This window comes from Siniperca chuatsi, linkage group LG4 (assembly GCF_020085105.1).
Source record: "Siniperca chuatsi isolate FFG_IHB_CAS linkage group LG4, ASM2008510v1, whole genome shotgun sequence".
Lineage (NCBI taxonomy): Eukaryota > Metazoa > Chordata > Actinopteri > Centrarchiformes > Sinipercidae > Siniperca > Siniperca chuatsi.
This window is the reverse complement of record NC_058045.1, coordinates 4,044,995-4,066,606: the sequence shown is the minus strand read 5'-3', so window position 1 is coordinate 4,066,606 and position 21,612 is coordinate 4,044,995. Positions and strand designations below refer to the sequence as shown.

Sequence of the window (21,612 nt, the reverse complement as noted above, 5' to 3'; positions counted from 1 at the left end):
CGGCTGAGTGTCTGGCAACAGTGTCTGTCAACTTGTTTACCTCGTCCAACCTTCAGGCCTTGATGGAGTTGAGTCCTAGCCTTAAATGCTTTATTCATGAAAGATTAACATAATGTTTTCAATCTCCTACAGGACAGAGAACTCTCCACCACAGAAGTGATGTCCTAGAGACAGTGGTGCTTGTCAACCCTTCAGAAGACACTGTTGTATCAGAGGTAATGTCAACATATTCTGAGGGTACAGTACCCTGCTGGTTGCATGTACACATACATATCAATGGTGTGGTATATACTGTATATAAAAAAGTTACCCTCCATTACATCTCCACTGACTGACACATTTACCTGTCAGTTCCCTTAGCCGGACATTGTTGGAAATATTTCAATACTTGCTATCAATTTCAGTTTTTCTTACATAAACACATGACAAACATTTTTCATAAGGATCTCTTAAAATGATTAAGAAATATTTGACCAAGATATGGACTGAGCAGAACATTTTACAGTTGAAAAATAAACTTGTCAGTGCGCTCTTGTGGATGAAGTATGTACTGTAATGGAGACACTGTTTCTAAATTACCATACCAAATATATTTTTGACATTTCTGTATTGCAATTTCTTGTAGTTATCAGCGACAAAAACATAAAAAAAATTTATCAAAAATTTTTCAACAAAAGCCTTTTTTTCTACAACTTTGCCAGAATAAAATACAGCCTAAAATAGGCAAAATTATGATCTCTCTGAACAAAGAAAACAAGTGCTGAAAGCAGTAATAGAATGCCTGGCCAGATTTATAAACTTTACAGTTTTCGTTACTAGGTGCTACAGACATATCAGTCAGTACAAAAGAACTTTTGAGATTAGATACCTTGCAAATCACTTTCTTCACATTTGTTAAGGATATACTGTACAATAATAAAAGGACTAGTGACTTTTGTGTCCCTTAGATTTTTCTGTATTTTTTGCAGAAAATTAATTGCCAAATCTTGTTAACTTTGACACAAAAAAGTGCATCTTTGTTTGTCAATGACGCAGGTATTTCTCTCTCTCTCTTTGCAATGTTGTCTCTCCTTTAACTGTCCTCTGTCTCCTTCTCCCTTGCTTTCTGTGTGTGTGTCCCAGATCCAGTCTCTAGTCACAGACTCAGCAGGACACAAGCTTCTGGTCTTGAGTGGCCAGAGCTCAGATCACAGTGGCCTCCTTCTTCAAACTGGGGTTTTCACCTACCAGACCTTTTCACGTGTCTTTGCTGATCCTGGGGTGAGTCAAATCTACTGTCCTCTAACACTTAACAACAATCTTATAAGAAATATATCATGTACATTCATGAATGCATTTGAGTGTTGAGTGTTAAAGGATAGGTACATGCTTGGATACATTTTAGGAATGTATTTCTTGGTGTGGTAGATATAGATAGAAATAATATAATTTGGCTTTCTCACATTCCAGTTAAATAGTTTTTTGTTCTTAAAACAATATTCAACACATTCGCTTGACACAAGATTGTCTACTAGACTTTTTTTTTCTTCCCCGGATGTCTTTACAACACAAGTCCACATTTATGCATTCATCACTGACTGATGTGTCTGGGTGTGTCCCTCCGGCAGGTCAGTGAATTACTGGGCACAACAGCCCCCAAGCAGCAGGCTACACTCACTGTGTCCTGCCGCGGGGAGGTGGGCTGGAGCTCCCTGGGACAGCAGCAGACCCTGCGGGAGTTCCTGGAATACAAACTAAACCCTGAGCCTGTTCTCCCCAAGATGGAGGGCGTCACCGAGTTCACAGAGTACATCTCTGAGACGGTCGACGTCCCTTCACCTTTTGACCTCCTGGAGCCACCAACCTCCGGAGGCTTTCTGAAACTGTCCAAGCCATGTTGCTACATCTTTCCCGGTGGACGAGGAGACTCTGCTCTCTTTGCTGTGAATGGCTTCAACATCTTAGTGGATGGAGGCTCTGAACGAAAATCATGCTTCTGGAAGCTGGTTCGTCACTTGGACCGCATTGACTCGATTCTACTCACACACATTGGTGCTGACAATCTCCCGGGTATCAATGGGCTGCTTCAGAGGAAGATAGCAGAACAGGAGGAGGAGCAGTCTCAAGGCTCCACCAACTATAGCGACTGGATGAAGAACCTGATCTCTCCTGAACTAGGTGTGGTATTCTTCAACGTGCCGGAGAAGCTCCGTATGCCAGAATCTAACCTTAAAGTGAAACGCAGCATCGAAGAGGCCTCACTGACTTTGCAGTACCTTAACAAACTAGGAATCAAGCCGGAGCCTCTCTTTCGAGTAGTCAGCAACACCATTGAGCCCATTACTCTGTTCCACAAGATGGGAGTGGGCAGGTTAGACATGTATATCCTCAACCCTGTCAAAGACAGTAAAGAAATGCAATTTTTAATGCAGAAGTGGGCTGGCAACAGCAAGGCAAAAACTGGTATTGTGTTGCCCAATGGGAAAGAAGGAGAAATATCTGTACCCTACCTGACATCAGTTACAGCCTTAGTCGTCTGGCTCCCCGCCAACCCTGCAGAAAAGATCGTCAGAGTGCTGTTCCCTGGGAATGCGCCACAAAACAAGATCCTAGAGGGGCTCGAAAAATTAAAGCACCTTGACTTCTTGCGCTATCCTGTAGCCACACAAAAGGACATTGCCTCAGGAGCTCCTCCCTCTGTTATAAAACAAACCAAGTTAAAACAAAGAACAGATAGCAAAGAGAGTCTCAAGTCCTCCCCAAAGACTACTGCAAAGGCCTCAAAGAAAGAAACTGAAGGACAAGATGATGTGTCAGCCGCCACAGAGGCAAAGAGTGACTCTGTGAAGGAAAATATATCAGAGAAAAAAGAGGAGAAAAAACCTACTAAAACTATAAAATCTAAAACTGATGTGCCAGAAAAGAAAAAACTCTTGAAAGAAAAATCCTTAAAAAAGCACCCTAAGGAAAGGGTGTCAAAAATGGATGAGAAAAAGGACAAGGAAAAGAAAGAGATCAAGAAAGTAAAGAAAGACGACTCTGCTAAAAAAGATGAAAAGAAAGATGTTAAGTCCAAAGAGGACAAAAGGAAGGATGCATCCAAACCTGAGCTAAGAAAAATGACAAAGCCTGACCTAAAACCACTTACACCAGAAGTCAGAAAGACATTACATAAAGCTAAAGTGTCAAATAAAGCCAAGACTGGAAAAATCAAAACAGCAAAGGCTGAACCTGCTCAACCGAAGCCAGAAGAGCCAAAACCTGAAACTGCTCACTCTGAACCAATACAGAATGGAGCTGTTGAGGGCACGTCTGCTCCCTCAACTCCTGAGGACCTCACCAAGGATTATGAAGAACTGAAAAAAGCTGAAGTAGTAGCTGTATCAGCAGAGCCACCAGACAGTAATGAGGTTTCATTGGAGCTGACAGCACAAAACCTTACCCAAGAGAAGCAGGAAGCACAAGAAACTATATCTGAAATTCCACCTGGCACAAAGTCTCCAGAAAAGGAGATATCAGCCCCAGAAGTGAAAGCTGAAGTTGAAGACAAAGACAAGCAGCCAACACAAGAGAGAGAAATAGAAGACGCTCAAAAGTTTGAGGATGAGGGAGCAGCAACTCAGGATGAGGAAGAGGAAGAGGAGGAGGAAGAGGCCCCAGCTGCTGAAAAGAAAACAGAAGAAGAGGACGAAGAAGATATGGGAATAGGTGAAGAGGAAGATGAGGCAAAGGACGATGGGCTTGACAGGAAACACGAGATAGAAGAAATGGAGAAATCAGACAATCTCTCAGCCAAGGATGTTACAAAAGAGGGGTTACAAATGACTCCATCCAAGGAGGAAGAGGAGGAGGAGGCAGTGGAGAAAGCCGAACTGGAGGAGGTAGAAGATTTAGATGTAATAGCAGATGAAGAGATCAAAGTCAAACCTGAAGATGCAGTTGAAGAACAAATGTTCACTGAAAGCAAAACCACAGAAATTCTGACTGCAGCCGAAGAAGAAGAAGAAGAGGAAGAGGAGGGCTACCTGTCACATGTTGGAGGGGCCACAGCTCCCATAACCTCAGTGGCTCAAGGAGCCGCTGCCGCTGAACCCATCTCTTACATCCAAGACGAGACCATTCCCGGCTACTCTGAGACAGAGCAGACCATCTCTGATGAGGAGATTCACGAAGAGGCAGAGGAGAGGATACCACACCTTCAGTATGATGTCGGTGCCTACGACATCTCTGTTCCAGATCAGACTGGATCATTTGTAAACATTCACGGCATGAGGGAAATGCAAGCTGCGGCTATGACCGAGAAAAGTTTTATCCCAGGTGTGCAGGAGCAAGTATCAGTGTTCACCAACATCATCACTGCTCCTCTGGCAGAAGAGGAGCATGTGTCTTCTGCAACGTCCATCACAGAGTATGACAAAATGTCTTCCTTTCCTACTTCTATCGCCGAAGACCAATCTGTGGCATCTGCCGCAGCACCTCAAGCTGAGGAACCACCCAAAACCCCTGTTCCTCTGTCAACCCCACCTGATTCTACCCAAGGCAAAGAGCAGCCTCTCTCTGCAGGAACTCTTTCACCACCTTCTTTAGAAGATGACAAACCATCCAAGTCACCATCTGATGACTTACAGCTTCCTGTTGCAGAAGTGAAGACGGGGGCTACAGCTCCTGATGGTCACAATGAGGAGGAAGAAGAAGAGGAGGAAGAAGACCAAACTCCTAATGTTGATATTTCACTTGAAAAACTCCAAGAGAGCTATGCTTCATCCCAATTATTACAGGGTCAAGAGAAAGATATTGAAAAGCTCGCTGGCTCCGTGTCTCCAGTTTCAACGTCTATACAAGACACCAAACCAGTCCACCTACCAGTTGAAGAGGAAAATATAGACGCAGTTGCACATAAAGATATTTCATCTGTTGTGCCTACTAGACCTTTTGGATCAGACTCAGTAACTTCAGAGAGTGAAGAGCGCTGCTTCAGTCCGGATGATATCACTGTGAAAATGGCCTCCCCTCCACAGTCCGGACCAACGAGTGCAGCTCATTCTCCACTTCGTCAGTCACCAGTGGAAGACAAGATGAAGGTCTTCCCAGATTTGGAGCTGCAAAAGCAAGAGGAGCTCCTCGATGTAGTCACAGCAAATGAAGACAAAACTAAAAAGAAAGCTGAAGCAGATCAGCATGAAGTAGAAGTTTCAACATCTTTGAACAAATCATTTGAGAAGGACATAAAAGAGGTTTCAGAAAAAGATGAAGGCAAACAGGCAGAAACAATACCTGTTGTTGCTGCATCTTTAACAGAAGTTCAGCCACACGTGTTAGGGAGGGATTCACTCATCTCATCTGGACAACATGATGAAGAGGTTGACAAAGGGCTCAAAGAGAAAGAACCTAAAGTGCCTGTTCCACGTACATTTCCAGAGAAGGAGAATCGTTTTCAGGATGACGATGATAACAAGAAAGATGATGATGATCATCATGATGATAAATCTGCAGTTAAAACCGTCAAGGCGGAACAGAATAAACAAAAGGACGACACCGCCGATGTCATACAAATAAAGGATGAGCAAAAACAGAAATCTGTCATCCAGGAAGACATTTCGGCCATTAAGTCCATCACAGATGAAAAAGCAGAGAAACAGGCAATAAAAGATGATACCTCTGATATTAAACCTATAAAAGAGGAGCAAATTGCAAAGGACATTGTCACTGTTGACAGAGCCATTAAAGATGAACAACAAGAGCCTGAAAATCAGATGGAAATTGTAGATGTTGTTTCTGAGGCAAAACAAATCAAACATGAGCAGAAGCAGAAAGATACAAAAAAAGATGATGATTTTGACCTCAAAACCAAAGGTGAGGTAAAGAAGACAGAGGTTAAAATGGACGATGTATTTGATAGTAAGATTTTGAAAGAGGAGGAGAAGAAAGAGACAGAAAAGGGTGATACTTTTGATGTCAGCTCTATAAAGACTGAAAAGAAAGAGATTGAAAAGGTCCACGCCACAGATATCAAGCCTGTTAAAGACGAGATGGAGAAAGAGGCAAAGAAGGACGATATGCCCATTATTGAGCCTACTAAAGATGAGAAGAAAAAGGAGATAGAAACATCTGATAAAGTGATGGAAGATAAGAAAGAGGAAAAAGAGATGGAAAAGATGGATGCAAGCCCTACCAAGCCCTTTACAGATGAGCAGAGAGAAAAGGAAAAAGAGATGGGTGACACTGTTGCTAAACTCACCAAAGAAGAAGTTATTAGTAAAGGTGATACGTCTGCTGTTACCATCAAAGAAGAAAAGGGGCAAGAGATTTGTAAAGATGCTATCTCAACCATTAGCTTCACCAAGGTAGAGGAAAAGGATGAAACAGTGAATAAAGATGAGATTCTTGCTGCCAAGCCAACCACAGAGCAAGAAAAAGAGAAAGAGACTTGTAAAGATAATAGTTCTGACACCAAACTCTCAAAGGAGCAGGAAAAGGATATGACAACAAGCAAGGAGGATGCTTATGTTTTCAAATCTACTATAGAAGAAGACAAGAAAGAAGACATAAGCAAAGATGATACTGCTGCTATAAAACTTACCAAGGAAGAGGAAAAAGATAAACTGCCAAGTAAAGAAGATACTTCTGCTGTTAAACCAACAGTTGGAGAAGAAAAGGAACAAGAGGAAAGTGAAGATGATACTGCTGTCATCAAACTTACCAAGATGGAGGAAGAGCATGTAATAGTATGTAAAGATGATGATTTCTCTGCCACATCAACCAAGGTAGAAGCAAAAGAGACACTTTCTGCCAAACCAGTCATGGAGGAAGAAAAGGGGCAAGAAACAAATAAAGATGAAGATGTCACTTCTGCTGTTAAACCCGCCAAGATGGAGGAAGAGAATGTAATGATGAGCAAAGATATTTCTGCTGTCAAAGCATCCAAGGACGAAACAAGCACAAAGGATGACATTTCTGTTGCTAAACTCACCATGCAAGACGAAAAGGAGAAAGAAATCAGTAAAGATATTTGTGCTGTCAAATCGCTAGAAGAGCAGGAGAAAGCTATAGATAAGGAGGAAACTTTCACTGTGAAACCATCAGAGGAGGAAGAAGTGTCAATTCAGGATCATAGTGTTGCTATCACACCCATCAAGGATGAAAAAGAAACAGTGACAATTAAGGATGACATTTCTGCTATCAAACTTACCAAGGAGGAGGAAAGCAAAGACACTGCTGGTGTAAAATCCCTCGCAGATGAGGAAAAGAAGGTAGAGTTGAAAGATGTTACATCTGACATAAAACTCATCGAGGAGGCAAAAGAAATCCCAAAGGACAAAATTTATGATAAAGAAATTAAGGTCAAAGAGGAAGAAATAGAAAAACAGAAAGAAAAGAGTGAAATTTCTGATTTTGTAACCATGAAGGAGCAGAAGGAAAATGACATAGATGATACTTCTGTCAAAACTATGAAGGATGACATAGAGGTGGAAAAAAGTGACATTTATGACAAACAAACCAAAATGCAGGAGACAGAAGAGCAGAAGGGCGATATCTCTGACCACAAACCGATTTTGGAAGAAATTAAGGATAAAGAAACTGACTCCAGTGTTGAGCAACCCAAGGACACGAAAGAGAAAGACTCATCTAAAGTTGAAACCATCGAGGAGGAAATGAAAGATGTAGTCAAACAGGGCAGTCGTGAACCTGAATCCATCAAACAGGAGACAGAGAAAGAGATGTACACTCCAACAATCAGCGCCAAAGATGAGAAAAAAGGGAAAGATGATTATTCTTTTGAGTCTGAATCTAAGACAGATGGTAAAAAAGAAGTAGATGTGTCTCAGACCTTGGAAGAGGAGAAAACTAAAAAGGATGATATTTGTGACGTTAGTGATAAGCATATACAAAAAGAAACCTCTGATAAGCTTACTGGAACTCAGAAAGAGAAGGAAACATTTGGCGCTACATCAGTAGAAATGCAGCAAGACACTTCTGTAACTACATCAAGTGAAGACTTGACACCAGTTAAAGATAACATTTGTGTGTCTCCCAGCCACATCCAGGAGAAAAAAGATCAAGATAAAGAAGCAAAGGTCATTATTAGTCAAGAAGAGAAAATGGAGAAAGAAAAAGATGATGCACATGTTGCTGAACTGAGCAAAGAACAGAAAATGGAAAAAGAACAAGAAAAAGAATACACCTATGGGACTGAAGACATCAAAGATGAAAAAACAAAACCAGAAGAGGATGAAAAGATGATTAAAGAAAAGGATGTTGCTGACAAGAAGACAGATGAGATAACTGAGAAAGAAAAGTATGACCCCTCTGATGCAGACCACACCAAAGAGGAGAAATGGGAGAGCGAGGAGTTACAAGAGAAAGACCTGGACAAAGCCATTAAACAACCTGCACAGACAGTATTAGGAGAAGCAGCAATGGGATCCAAGTCAGATTACAAACCTGCATTTGTGGTTCAGTCCTCCGATGAAGACAGGGAAGATGAAGAGGAGGAGGACATTTGTATGGGAGGAGCAGGCTCCAGACCTTTGTCAGTGGAGCCAAGAAAATCAGAACATGATATCTCCTCTGCAGGTCTACCCTCATCCCAAACTCCACAGACAAGTGACCAAACTAAACCGCCAATATCAGAACAGACCACAGTGATCATACCAACACTTACAATGCAGGAGCCCTCTATTGATGAAGACATCAAAGAGTTTGGCAAAGAAGAATCCAGACTTTCACCTGAAGCAGGCAAAGATGTTGTGAAAATAGAAACCACACCTGCACCACTTGCCAAGCCAGAGCCCTCCTTTGATATTGTCACATCAAAGGAGGAGATGACCTCTATTCCTAAACAAGAAACAGCTTTTGATATCCCAGCAGCTAAAGCAGAACCAATGTCAGACTCAACTGGGAAAAAGCCTGTTTTGTCAACAGTATCAAGCAGTGACAGTCAACCAAGGAGCTGTACGCTTTCGAGCACTGAGAGCCAGTCCAATGTGGAGGAATCACCACAACAAGAGAAACAGATACCATCTCAGACAAGCTCAAGAGTCAGTGCTACAGAAAAGACAAAACTGGATGAGAAACCAGGAAAGGAAGCAGAGAGGGAGATGGAAGGAGAGAGAGAGGTGGCTTCTCCAGGATTAACACAGCCTTGTTCATATTTCATGTTGGACAAAGAGGCCAGCCACACTGAAGGTGTAAAATCAGACACTGCAAAAATGGAGAGTGTTGATAAAATGACCTCAGAGAAGGAAACGGTCAGTGGAAGCCCTGGAGATGAAAAGCAAACCTTTGGTGCGTCCAAGTACGATCCATATGAAAAGCCCATTCCAAAGGATCATGACTCGGACTCTCGAGAAGAAAGTGAGGTTTCTTTAGGTTTTGATCACACCTCTGATATGGGTATTGATGATAACAGAAGAACAAGCCAGACTGGAGGAGCCATGTTCCTCCTGGATGATCAGTACAAAGAAGAGCCTCTGTCCTTTAGCAGAGTCGACTACAGCCCGGTGTCCCTCACAGAGAGTGAAAGAAGCAGCCACCACGTTCAGAGTGCCTCGCCTAAATATGAAGACAGAGAGAAAGGCCAAGAGGAAGAGAGGGAGAGAGAAGAAAGACCAGATACACCTTATGTTGACCAGAGTTTTTCATCCATTGACATGGGAGATAACAAAATGTCCCAGGCTGCTGAGTCTTATTCTTTCAGTTCCAAAGAGGACAAACCTGAGAAATCAGAGAAAGAGAAAGAGGATATGATGGAAGGTGCTGCAGCAACTTTTCAAACAGGGGCAACAGGAGAAAGTGATGCGAGTGTGGTTTCTACCAGTGCTGCTGTTCAATCAGCAGGTGTATCATTAAGACAAGAAATACCCTCTCCGTCATGGAGCCTATCGGATCTCGGTACCCAAGTCTCAGCTACTCCCGTAGCTTTTGGAGAATTCACAGAAAAGATAACAGAAAAAGACAAAGAAAAATCTGCTGAGTCACTCAAAGACAAAATGGAGTTCTCTGATCATGAAAGAGAGGGATCTCCATCTGGTCGGCATTCACCTGCAGAAAAAGACATTTTACCTCAACAAGCATCACCTTTAGAGAAAGAAACCTCAAGTGATTCGCAGACTTCACCTGCTGCCACATTTTTAGGACATGAAATAGATGATAATGTTTTGGCATCTGACAATAGTGAAATTAGCAGCTCTGCCACTTGTAAATCCGTAGACTTTCCTGAAGGAAAAGAGAGTCTGATAGATAAAAGGTTACTTGTAGAGGGGGAAGATTTCAATGTTGATGATGATGAAGATGAAGATGAAGAAGAGGAGGAAGAAGAGGAGGAGGAGTTAAGTGATGTAGATATGGAAAAGGGTGCCAGAGAACAGTCTGAAAAAGAAATGTGCAGACGTAGCTCTGATGATAGTGCTATGTTAGCAGAGGTACAGGACTCAAATAAAAAGTCTCAGTTGCCTGAATCAAGCTGTCTTAAAGAGGAAACAGTCTATAAACCAATACCTGATGACACCTCAGCTTCCAAAGTCACAGAGACAGACAAGCAGGACGTGAGTAAAAAACCACCATCTCCTGAAACAAAACCACTCAAAGAAGATGATACTCGTGACACAGCCACATCCAAGCTTCCTGAGACAAGAAGTGAAGATGTAGCTAAAACAACTCCGTCACCAGACCCAGGTGCTCACAAAGTGGACGAAAACTGTTTTACTACATCAGATGCCCCAAAACTTCAAGAAACAAAGAAAGCAGAAGACACAGACAAAAAGCATTTGTCTCCTGAACCAACCACAAAAAGAAGGTTGTCCTCAGTAGAGAATGTTACTTCCTCTGAAGTACTAGAGTCAAAGAAAGGAGTTGACGACAAAGTATCGCCAAGCTTTTCGAAAATGGAAACTAGTCAACCAACATCCACAAGTAGCTTGACAGGCAGCTCTTTGCCACCTGACCATTCAGAGTCCATGTCCAAGACTACGTCTAGTTCTTCCCCTCCACTAAGGGGTAGCTATGCCGATATCGGACAGAGCAGATCTGGAGGTTATTCTGAGCATTTTTACAATGAGGAGAGTCAAGTAGGATTGAAGGAGGATAAGAAAGAAACCCAGCTATCCAAGCTAAGCGATGATAAATATTACAGCCAAAGAGACATCCAAGAAGAAAGTCTAGATGAGAGGCAGACCCCAGATATCACCGCAAAACAAGAGGAAACTACCTCATCAGCTTGCACATACACCACCTTAAAATACTCAACTGCAACATACTCATCCACATCGTACAGTTACTCGTCCTCAGCCTCAACTCCTGCCCCTTTGAGCCATCAGTTTGGAGACTCTGAAGTAACTCTAGCCAAAGAGGAGCCATCGTTCACGACAGAGTCTACAAGTTCCTGCTTTGGGGGGTTTCAGAGAGATGAGTACATGGAGGTTTCGACGAAACCTACAACAAAAGTGTCTTTACCCAGCCAGATTGGTGAGACTCAACCATCTTCTCCAGTCTCGTCTACCACTGCCAAACAGACTGAGGATCCAAGTGGTTCTGCAAAGCCTGCAACGGATACAAAGTCAAGCACTGATAGTTTCTATACGCTAGAAACTAAGATGACAACATCCTCCGCAGCACCATCTCTACAAAGTACCGAATCAGTAATAGTGTCAGAGATTTTATCCACATCAGAGGCTTGCTTTGATGTCTCTCCCCTCCAAAGGGCTGACTTCTCTGACAGGGTGTCCGAAGGGTCAGTGGAAGATGAGGAGCCTGATACACTTGAAATGGAAGACAGCACCCTACCATGTCGTATTGAATGTCAAAAAATCGAAGTGGCTGAGCAAAAAGAGACTATTTCATCGATAACTGAGTCATATGTAGTAGAAAGTACCATACAAAGTACCATACACTCCACAGAGACAGTCACCATCACCTCTACTACTGTTATATCTAAACCTGATGTGGTGATGGAAACAACACAACAGACAGCCACAGTTACTCCACTAAGTGATAGTGGAGCTAGCAAAACCACCTGTGCCACAACAGACATGTCCAAAACAGAGGAGGATAAAGAGAAAAAGGATAAAAAACTGGAGGTAAAAGAGGAAAAGACAAATGGAGCAATTGCACCTTTGAAGGAAGATGCAAAGGTGTCAGAAAAAGAAACAAAAGAAAAAGATGAAAAGACAGAGACTGCTAAAGTGGAAACAGAGGAAAAGAAACTGGAGGATAAGACATGCAAAGACAGCACAGAGGAGAAGAAGGCAACCGCTGATCAAAAGATATGTGAAAAAGCAGAAGATGGTAAGAAAGGAGAGGCAGAAAGAGTAGAGGAGAAAAGCTTGTTGGAGAAGCCACCAGAGAGATTAGAGGTCAGGAGAAAGAGCAGTATATCTGATTGGGAGCTACTACAGAGGCCTGAAGACTGTCCAAGTGCCCCTCCTCCAGGTTTTGGCGATGATGAGGAGGAGGATGAGGAAGCAATGGAAGCAATGGAATGGATGGCCAGTGTCCACAGTACCCCTATGTCCACCTCAAAAGATACCTATCACACAGAAACATCTAGCAAAGGAGCCGTAAAGGCTGATCGTCCCTCTGACTTGAACACAGGAGCCACCTCCTCCTCTGCCTCCCATGCAGGCTACTCCTCCTGCGAATATAAACACCGTAAAGGAGAACTTTCTCCATCGTTCATCAACCCCAGCCCTCATCAGCTCTCCAGTGACGAGGGCGAGGAGGACGGCCGCAGTGACCACTCCGAAGAAGGGGATGAGGATGATCAGGAGCAACATTCTGTGAAAAGGAGGTCGCACAAGCAGAGGCACCACCATGCTCAGAGTTACCATGGAGACGCTGGACAGGGGCCACCCCAGCTACCTGGCGCCACGTCATCCGGTTTGGCTGTGACGTTGGCTGGAGAGGAAACACCTCCGACATCAGTGAGCGACTCGTTGCCTTCACAGTCTGATTCTGACGTCCCTCCAGAAACCGAGGAGTGTCCGTCCATAACAGCTGAAGGAAATCTGGACTCAGACGAAGACGCTGAACATCTGCCGGTGGACAAATTATCTGCATCTGGAGCTGGGGGGGGTCACCATCCTCCATCACCAAGGTCAGCTCAGAGGACTCATGATCCTCCCCCGACCCCAATGAAGGACCCTCATCCCCACCCTCCCCAACCAGATGTGTGCATGGTAGATCCAGAGGCTCTTCTCAATGACCACAGCAGCACAGAGAAACTTCTTAAGAAGGAGCACAAGACCACCAAGGGCCTCAAAAAGGGCAAACCCAAGTCAGCCTCCCCCGCTCGTAAGGGTGAAGTCAGGAAGAGGTCCTCTACTCCAGTGAAGCAGACTTCCAAGGACTCCGCCTCACCTCGATCAGCCTCCCTCAGGAGGAAGGACACAGAGAGAAGCTCCAGGCTGATCAAGATGTCTGAGACCCAAGGCTCCAGGAGTGAGATCCTCAATCCGGGGAAAGGCTTGGTCAATGGTGTCAAGAGCAGTTCAGGTGTGTTAACATCTTCACATCCTGCAACATAACATGAATTTACCTTCAAAATAATTACTGGGCTGATTCAAACTGTCTTCACACCAGATTAAATCATTTGATTTGCCAGTAGGTGAAACTGTAAAAGACAGAGCCCATGATTGATTATGACACATGATTAGGACACACAAGCCTCCACAATTAAAGAAAATGGAGCCTTAACTGTTTAAGAACTGTGCACATTGAGTACTGTGCACACAACACAGTGAAAGCAAAGTTGATTGCACTTTCATAATCAATTTACAAAAATTATCTGTAAAGAAGAAAAAAACATTCAGATGATATATCCTCAAAAGATATCATCACTGGCAGATCAAGCATAATATAATAAAGGATTTTTATTTCCAGAGCCAGACATATTTGAAATACCGATAAAATACTTGATATTGGATCTTTTTAATAATAAAAATGAAGTCAGAAGTAGATGTTAAGACCTATAGATCCAATTGAATTCCAGCCAAACAACTATGTAGTATTTGTGAATTCACTCCAATTATATAAATGTGATTAAGCTCTTAAATAAAACACACCTAACTACACTACATATAAAGTATTATACTCACATTAGTAGATATCCTTTAGGAAAGTTGTACAATGTGCTGTTTGGTTGATAAAATTGTGTGCACATGAGAACTGGTTGACAGATTACCATATTTCTAAATTTCTTTATTTGTTTCAGTAATTAGGATTATTTTTGGGAGTTGATGCAATCATGTTAACAGCTTATTTTGAACATTGCCTGTCTATTTGCAACTGTCACAAGTCTGCACATGATAATGTCAGGTTCGGACCAAACAGCATAACAAGTATAACTTGAAAAGGAAGCAGGAGCCCATTAGAATGATGGATCTGCAGCACAGACATATAAAAGGTGCAATGATACATGGTGTTCTTTGCTACTGCAGTACAATTTTATTACATTTTAAGTACTGTTATTACCCTCTAATGCTGCTAATCCTTGTTCACTGCCAGGTAACAACTCCCAGAAAACTAGCTCAGCCGTCCCCCCTGGACCACCAGTCTACGTCGACCTGGCATATGTGCCCAACCACTGCAGTGCCAAGAACGTGGACCAGGAATTCTTCAAGAGAGTGCGAGCTGCGTACTACGTGGTGAGTGGGAACGACCCAGGCAGCGGGGAGCCCAGCCGCGGAGTCCTGGACGCCCTGCTGGAGGGCAAAGCTCAGTGGGGCTCCAATTTACAGGTATTTACCTCTGTCTTTGTCAGTCTGTCTATTCCTCCATTTCTCATATTCTCTACATTCAAGTGTTGCTACATTTCGTCAGCAGCAGGGTAACTGAAGGAGGAAGGGAATTGGAAGCCAACAAGTATCACAATTATGCCAATGCCTGTTCAGCATAATAGAGCAACTCTGAACACAAAACTAATTTTACCTCGTGGATAGTCTACAGCAGCAGAAGATCATGAGAGTATTCACTCCTTTCTGTAAAAAGAAAGTAAATACAGCTTAAGTGAGCACATTATCAACAAAATTGAAGTGTGGAATTGGAGTTCTGTACCGGGAGCATTACCTGATGGCCCGCCATCTATCATGCAGATAACACTATACTGACTTTAGATTACTACAGTTGTCTGCACAATCCTAAAATCTCTAACCCAATGGCACACCTGAACAGCAGCTGAAATGTTCTGCCAAACAAATCTGCAGGAATGTGGTGCTGTCAAGTCAGCATTGACCAAAATCTAGGTGAAATGTTTCCGCCAAGATGCAAAAAGATACATAATATAGTAAAGGACGGGTGCAGAACATTTGATTGAGAAAAAAAAATGGAGAATACCTGCACATGGGATTAAAGCTTCCAACACTTTATTGGACTGAAAAAAGTCCAAATGTTTCAGCTAGACTTTGATTAAACTCGACATTCAGAAATACAGACTGGATTCAAAGCTAAATGAGTTCCTAGTTATTACAGTACCTAATGGTGGTCTCTACTTAATAGATATTATCATCTGAAACTGTAGATTCATGGAAGATAACCTTCTTAACCAAATAGTTTGACATTTTGGGAAATATACTTCATAACTGCGTCCGGTCAAAAGATAGACCTGAACATAACCACAACTTGTCATCTTTACACTTTTATGCTTTTTGTACGGATTAAACAAACGAGATATAACGTGTTAATTAGTGAGCTTTAGAGGTGCTGGTAGGTGGATTTTGTTACCTTTGTACAGAGCCAGGCTGGCTGTTTCCCCTCGTTTCCAGTCCTTATGCTAAGCTAACTCCTGGCTGTAGCTTCATATTTAACGTACAGATATTAGAGTCGTGTCAATATTCTCATCCAGCTCTTGGGCCAGAAAGCAAATAAGCGTATTTCCCTAAAATGTCAATCTATTCCTTTAATGTCCATTCTTGAATTTGTTTCTCTTCTCTTAATCATTTCTGGCCAACCGCTTTTCACCTTCATTGCCTCCCTACTGTCTCGTCTCTCATTTTATTTCCTCGTGTCCCCGTCAGGTGACCCTGATCCCGACCCACGACACGGAGGTGACCCGGGACTGGTACCAGCAGACCCACGAGAAGCAGCAGGACCTGAATATCATGGTTCTGGCCTCCAGCAGCACCGTAGTGATGCAGGACGAGTCCTTCCCTGCCTGCAAGATCGAGTTCTGAGCTTCATGAGCCCAGCCGTGCTCCCCATCCTCCCCCTCCCTGTCATCTGTTCTCACTGGTGGTAGAGCGAGAGCGAACAGCACTCTCTGCTTCTTCAAAGCTTCTCTCTCTCTCATGGTACCAGTCTCAAATGCACTTGCTGCAGCCCTCAATACACTAGATTCTGTTAGCTGAAATCAAAGTCAAAACTCTGGGTTTATGCTCTCTGTGACAGTGGGGTTACCATGCAAATAATAACGTACTTTCATGTTTGTTTTCTTCTGTGAGTTAACCGTCTGCCCTAACACATCTCTTATACTAGCACTAACAATTGTGATTAAAAATTCAAATCATTTTCAGCAACATAATCACATGTAACAATTTTCTTTGCCTCATAACTAACAGAAAAATGTACCCACAAATGCATAATGCCACAGTTAAACTATAATTTAGTAATGTGTAATTCTGAAACTGTTGGCTCAAATTAACTTGGAAATGTAATACTCCCAAGTGGCAAATTTCTCATCCAAAGGGCCAAAACGTGTGCCAAAACACTATTAAAACAGAAATTCGTATTATACATAAAGTTCTCCAAAATGTCTCAATCAGTGATCAGTAATTTGTTTAGATTGTATACAGTGTTTTAGAAGAGTAGAAATCTTTCTTTCTTAATTCGAAGCTATCTTTTCCATCAGTGCACATGACAAAACCCATCCTTTGCAATTCTGCTCACGCTACAGTAGTTTTTGGATTAACTCAATAATGACATAAATTGATGTTATGTAAAAAAAACAAAAAAAACAACAAAAAAAAAAAACGTTCCTTCTTGTCATTTGTGGTGAAGTTTTAGGAGGTGCCTGAAGTTGCCACTGTTTGAAATCTTTCTTCTCGGCTTTCACAGCTTCGCTGGTGCATGATGCTTGCGTTTTAGCTCGGACTCTTTCAGAACTGCATAGGGTTAATCCTTTCTTTAGCCAGCCTTCAAGTCTGGATTGCAGTATAGTGTAGATAGGTTACTACACTGTTTGGCTGTCTATGCTCAAGTGAATTCAATAGGCGCCAGGCAAAGGGACGATGTTTGTACATTAATCATGTCTCTGCTGGATGTAACGGTTCCTCTAAGTCTTTATCATGGTCTTTGTTGGTTGTATGTACTCCAGTATACATATAGGGTAAATGTTTCTATCAATACAGAGGTTATGTTAAATAAATGATATATTTTGTGATGATGCAGCAAATTAGATCCTTTAAGCGAATGCAGCATTTTTGATCATGCATTTGAGAAGAAGGTTTAATTAACATTTCCGTCTTTTCCTCCTGTTCAGCTACATTTTACCGTCTCTGTCAATATCAAAAAGCGATGGAAAAAAAAAACAAGCAGTGACCTGTGACAAATGTAGCAATGGAAGCTCGTCCACTAGTCCCTTCAGTTGATGTTACGGCAGCGGGAACTGCAATATTTATATTTGGGGTTATTTTTCAGGAAAAAAACGAAGTGTGTGACAGGAGGCTTCTTTTATGTGCCTTTAGCTTGTGGTTTTGGAGAGAGGGGGATATTTTAAGGACATGTCAGCCATTTTGATGCAGAGCCAGAAACCAGGGTAAATCAAAGAAAGTACACAACTCCGTAATAGAGGACCAATCAGTTCATACAGTACACGCACAAACCTTATCCACACCCAGGATACTTTGAAATAATACACTTACATGGAAATAATCCAGTTAAGTATTAATTCCACATTCTGAAATGCCACTTTCAAATCAATATTAATGTCACTGAGCACGGTATGTACGAAATAGGAATGTATTTTTCTGAGGTGGGAGAAGAGAGTTTAGAAGTTGGATTTTTGTTTGTAGTTGAAGCACAGAGAGTTGGAGTAGTAGCAGAAAATAACTTTTCATTGTGATAAATTAATGTACAAGACCTTCCTCCAAACTGAGCTTGCTGTTAGCATTTACCTAATCTTAATCCCAAAGTAATATTTATAGAATGAGCATGAATGTGATGATTATGATTGTTCTGGACACAGTTATAAAGTAGGAATGTCTCCGAAGTAGTTCTGTGTGTGTGTGTGTGTGAGTATACAATACACACTGAGTAGCTGTTTATATAACGCAGCATAGTTTGTCTGACGGTGACGTGGCGAGTGAGTTTTCTGTGGGTTCAGGAAGAATGGTCTTTCTGCTTGTTCACAGCCAGATCCGAGAGAAGCTCATATGTTAACATTCAATTTACATGAGGCCAAGTTTTATTTCTTCATTTCTATCCGAATTTTTAGAGTAACAAATTTACATTTCCAATTAATTCTGGTTTAATTTTTCTCCAAATTTGTGCTGAGAAGCAATTCTGATTATTTTTTTTTTACATTTCATTTTTGTCTAAATAAGAAATACATTTCTGCCAATAGCTCATCACATGTTTGTTGTTTTTGTTTTCTTTTGTTTTCTGAAGACTGATTTGAGGCTAGGGGACGGGCCAGGCTGGGCCAAGCAGGGGAGGCTTGGATTTTCAGAAAGGACTTTGTTTGAGCTATTGATGACAGATTGATTGTCAGGATGTTGCCAACTAAAAGCGGGGAGGATCCTCTGCTTGCACAGTTTAACTTCACTCAATTCTTTCCCTCAACCTGGGACCAGTGCCATTTCTTTCCTTGTAAAACTCAATCATAACGCTCACACTACCTTATACCTCATCTTCCAAAGCCTCTGTGCTCTTTACTCTGCCTGGCCCCTTTAGTTTCAAATCACAAGGTTGTCACTGAATGTTTATTATACTTGTCCATTATGCACTGTGTAAGAGGCAGACATAGCTTTTTTTTTATCCCACTGGGGAGAATTTGAGTTTGATGCAGGTTGTATATTAAAACAGCTGGGAACGCACAAGTACACACACCCTAGTGTGGAGGGGAGTTGATTAACTGAAGGGCACATTACGACGTGCACACTGAGGGGACAGTGAAGGTTCAAAATGACTCCCTTGAAAACAGTTCATGCCTAAGTGTTCAATCAAGAAAAAAGTCCTTTTCACCCCTTCTTCGAAGCTGTCTGGAAATGTGTCCAAAATGCCAGGAAGAAGCTTTTCAATTTGTGGATCAGATTTTGTGGATGGTCTGATATGTTGTACTGTCTTTGAATAATGTTTTTAAGTTGGCAGATTCCAAATACCCGGCCTTGAGATTTTCAAGGCGTCAGTAGAATGCTGTGAATCACTCAATACTGAACTGTGTGACTATACAGAAGCTGAATGCACTATACTGGAGATCTATTTTTCTGAATGTAGTGTTGGTACTACCATGCGAATGCTGCTGGATCTAAACAATAGACAAAAAAATAAATAAAAACAAAAAAAACATTCACACCAACCTAGACAGAAATAAATTTTAGGAAGCACAGATACGGTTTTCTGTTTTGACAAATTGTCAATTCAATTATGGTTCTGTTCCAGAGGAAGAGACAAGTTTGACTCTTGACTTGTCAGAGAGCAACGGAGATCCCGTAACGAACATATTAACAGTAACAGAAATAGTACTAACTGCAGCTGCAACTTTTTCCTTTTCCTGAATATGACTTGAAACACATGCAGACTCAAAAACCATCAATAAAATTAAACAAACGCTACATGTACATTGATGTACTGTACACAGATTTGTACATAACACTCTGGAAAGAACAAATCTATGATATAACAAACTTATCCTTCTTGTGATAACTGTTCATTTTAGCTGATTTTAGTGACAGTATGATCAAAACTGCTAACTACTCCTTGAACTAAGAAAACTACACAAAACGCTGACAAGATACAGAATGAAAAAAAGTGCATCTTTCAGTTGAATTTCATCGCCGTACCTGCATTAAAATGAAAATATCATTTGATCACAATATGGTGTCATCTGTCCATCTAATCTCTCTGCATGTGATTTATTTAGTTATAATCCTGAATGTAATTGTTTAACATGGAAATAATAATAAAAAATACAATGCTATTTTAAAGAGGTATATTTGAAAAAAGCTAATTGTCTTAACTGGTACTGAAATGACCTACAGTAATATAATACTGGGCTGTGCTTTTATTGTTTGCCCTATTAACATGTTGTTAAGAAGACGCTGTATTGGTAGTTCTGTTTGATTCTCTCTCTTTTATTTTTGCATTGTATTAATCTTAGTTATGTTTTTCTTCCTCAGTGCAATATTCAATATCTCTCTGTCTCTTTAAATCTAACTGGTAAAACTAGAACTACTGCAGATTCATTGTAAAAGGGAAACAGCCTGGTGATCATCAATTAAAGTACATTGAAATCTAAATGTGTGTCGTGGGTCTCTTTTGTCTCTTCGCAGGTAATTTTCTATATCAAGAGAATCAGGAATTAAGTAAAAACATTTTGATTATTACAAATAATTACAGTAATCACATGAAATGGTAACTAATTTGTCATCTTAGACTAAATAAGATTAAAAGTCAAAAGCGGTGCTTTAAGCTAAATGCTAACATCTGCATGCTAACATGCTCACAACGACAACGCTAACATGCAGATGTTTGGCATGTACTGTATTGTACAAGTACTGTATTGGCCTACTATTTTTAATAAATACAAACACTTTTATAAAGGATCCCTTAAATTTGGTTATTAACGACCAAGATATGTACTGAGCAGGACATTTGACAGTTGAAAATTATAAAAGTATATAATGAGACACTGTCTCTAAGAATGCATCTTATTAGTCTCAAATGTGTCCTTGTTGTGCTCACTTGCATCCTTTCCTTGTGTCTTTATCCTTCTCCTTGTCTGCAGTTTGTTATCACTTATTGGCCAACACACACCCTGATACACACCCTGTTGCAGTCCTTACCTACAGTTTAATACGGGCGCATTCAATTATGTACGTCATACAGTAGGTGTCCAGTTATACTGTCCAGTTACTACAAGTTAATCAACACCTTCCAGCCAATCAGAACCCAGAATTCTTAGTGGCCATGGTATAACAGCCGATATACTGTACTGGCCCAGCCAATTTATCGGTCGTGTACAAATGTGACGATATCTGTTGTTTCTGTCACAGGCCTGCTTTTTCATTCCACTGATAAAATCTAGATAAATAACATTACGTGCCATTACTGTGTTTTATTTTATTGTAATATATAATTGCCATTTGAAGCCAATTTCAGCAATTTATCAAAAACCAATGACTTTCTTTAAATTACTTAACGCTCCATCAGGATGAAAAAAGGGAATCTGCACCTTTTTTTTGTGCATTCTCATTAACTGTGATTAGTTCCAGCTGGTGGACAAACTGCTTCCAGTAGTGACTGCAACTCAGCAGTGCAGTAATGTAATGTAGAGTCCCATGGGCCCTTCACAACACATTCATATTATGTCTAATGCCATTTGTGTTCAGTATCGATTAAAACCTAGAGATACAGGAACCCTCACAGATTCCTTTCCTGGGGGAGATGGAAAATGTGAAAGGCTCAATGTACACCAAGGTAAAGCAC

At 41.4% G+C, this 21,612-nt stretch overlaps 1 protein-coding gene across 1 annotated transcript in view; it reads left to right on the top strand.

Moving 5' to 3' along the window:
- map1ab (microtubule-associated protein 1Ab) overlaps positions 1-20,423 on the top strand; it is a 71,085-nt gene extending 50,662 nt beyond the window's left edge. The window contains exons 3-7 of the mRNA XM_044192723.1: positions 133-215; positions 1,123-1,260; positions 1,608-13,467; positions 14,479-14,711; positions 15,987-20,423. Coding sequence (XP_044048658.1) covers positions 133-215; positions 1,123-1,260; positions 1,608-13,467; positions 14,479-14,711; positions 15,987-16,142 — 12,470 coding nt within the window. The 3' untranslated portion in view covers positions 16,143-20,423. The remainder of the gene's footprint in view (positions 1-132; positions 216-1,122; positions 1,261-1,607; positions 13,468-14,478; positions 14,712-15,986) is intronic.
- The last annotated feature ends 1,189 nt before the right edge of the window (positions 20,424-21,612 follow it).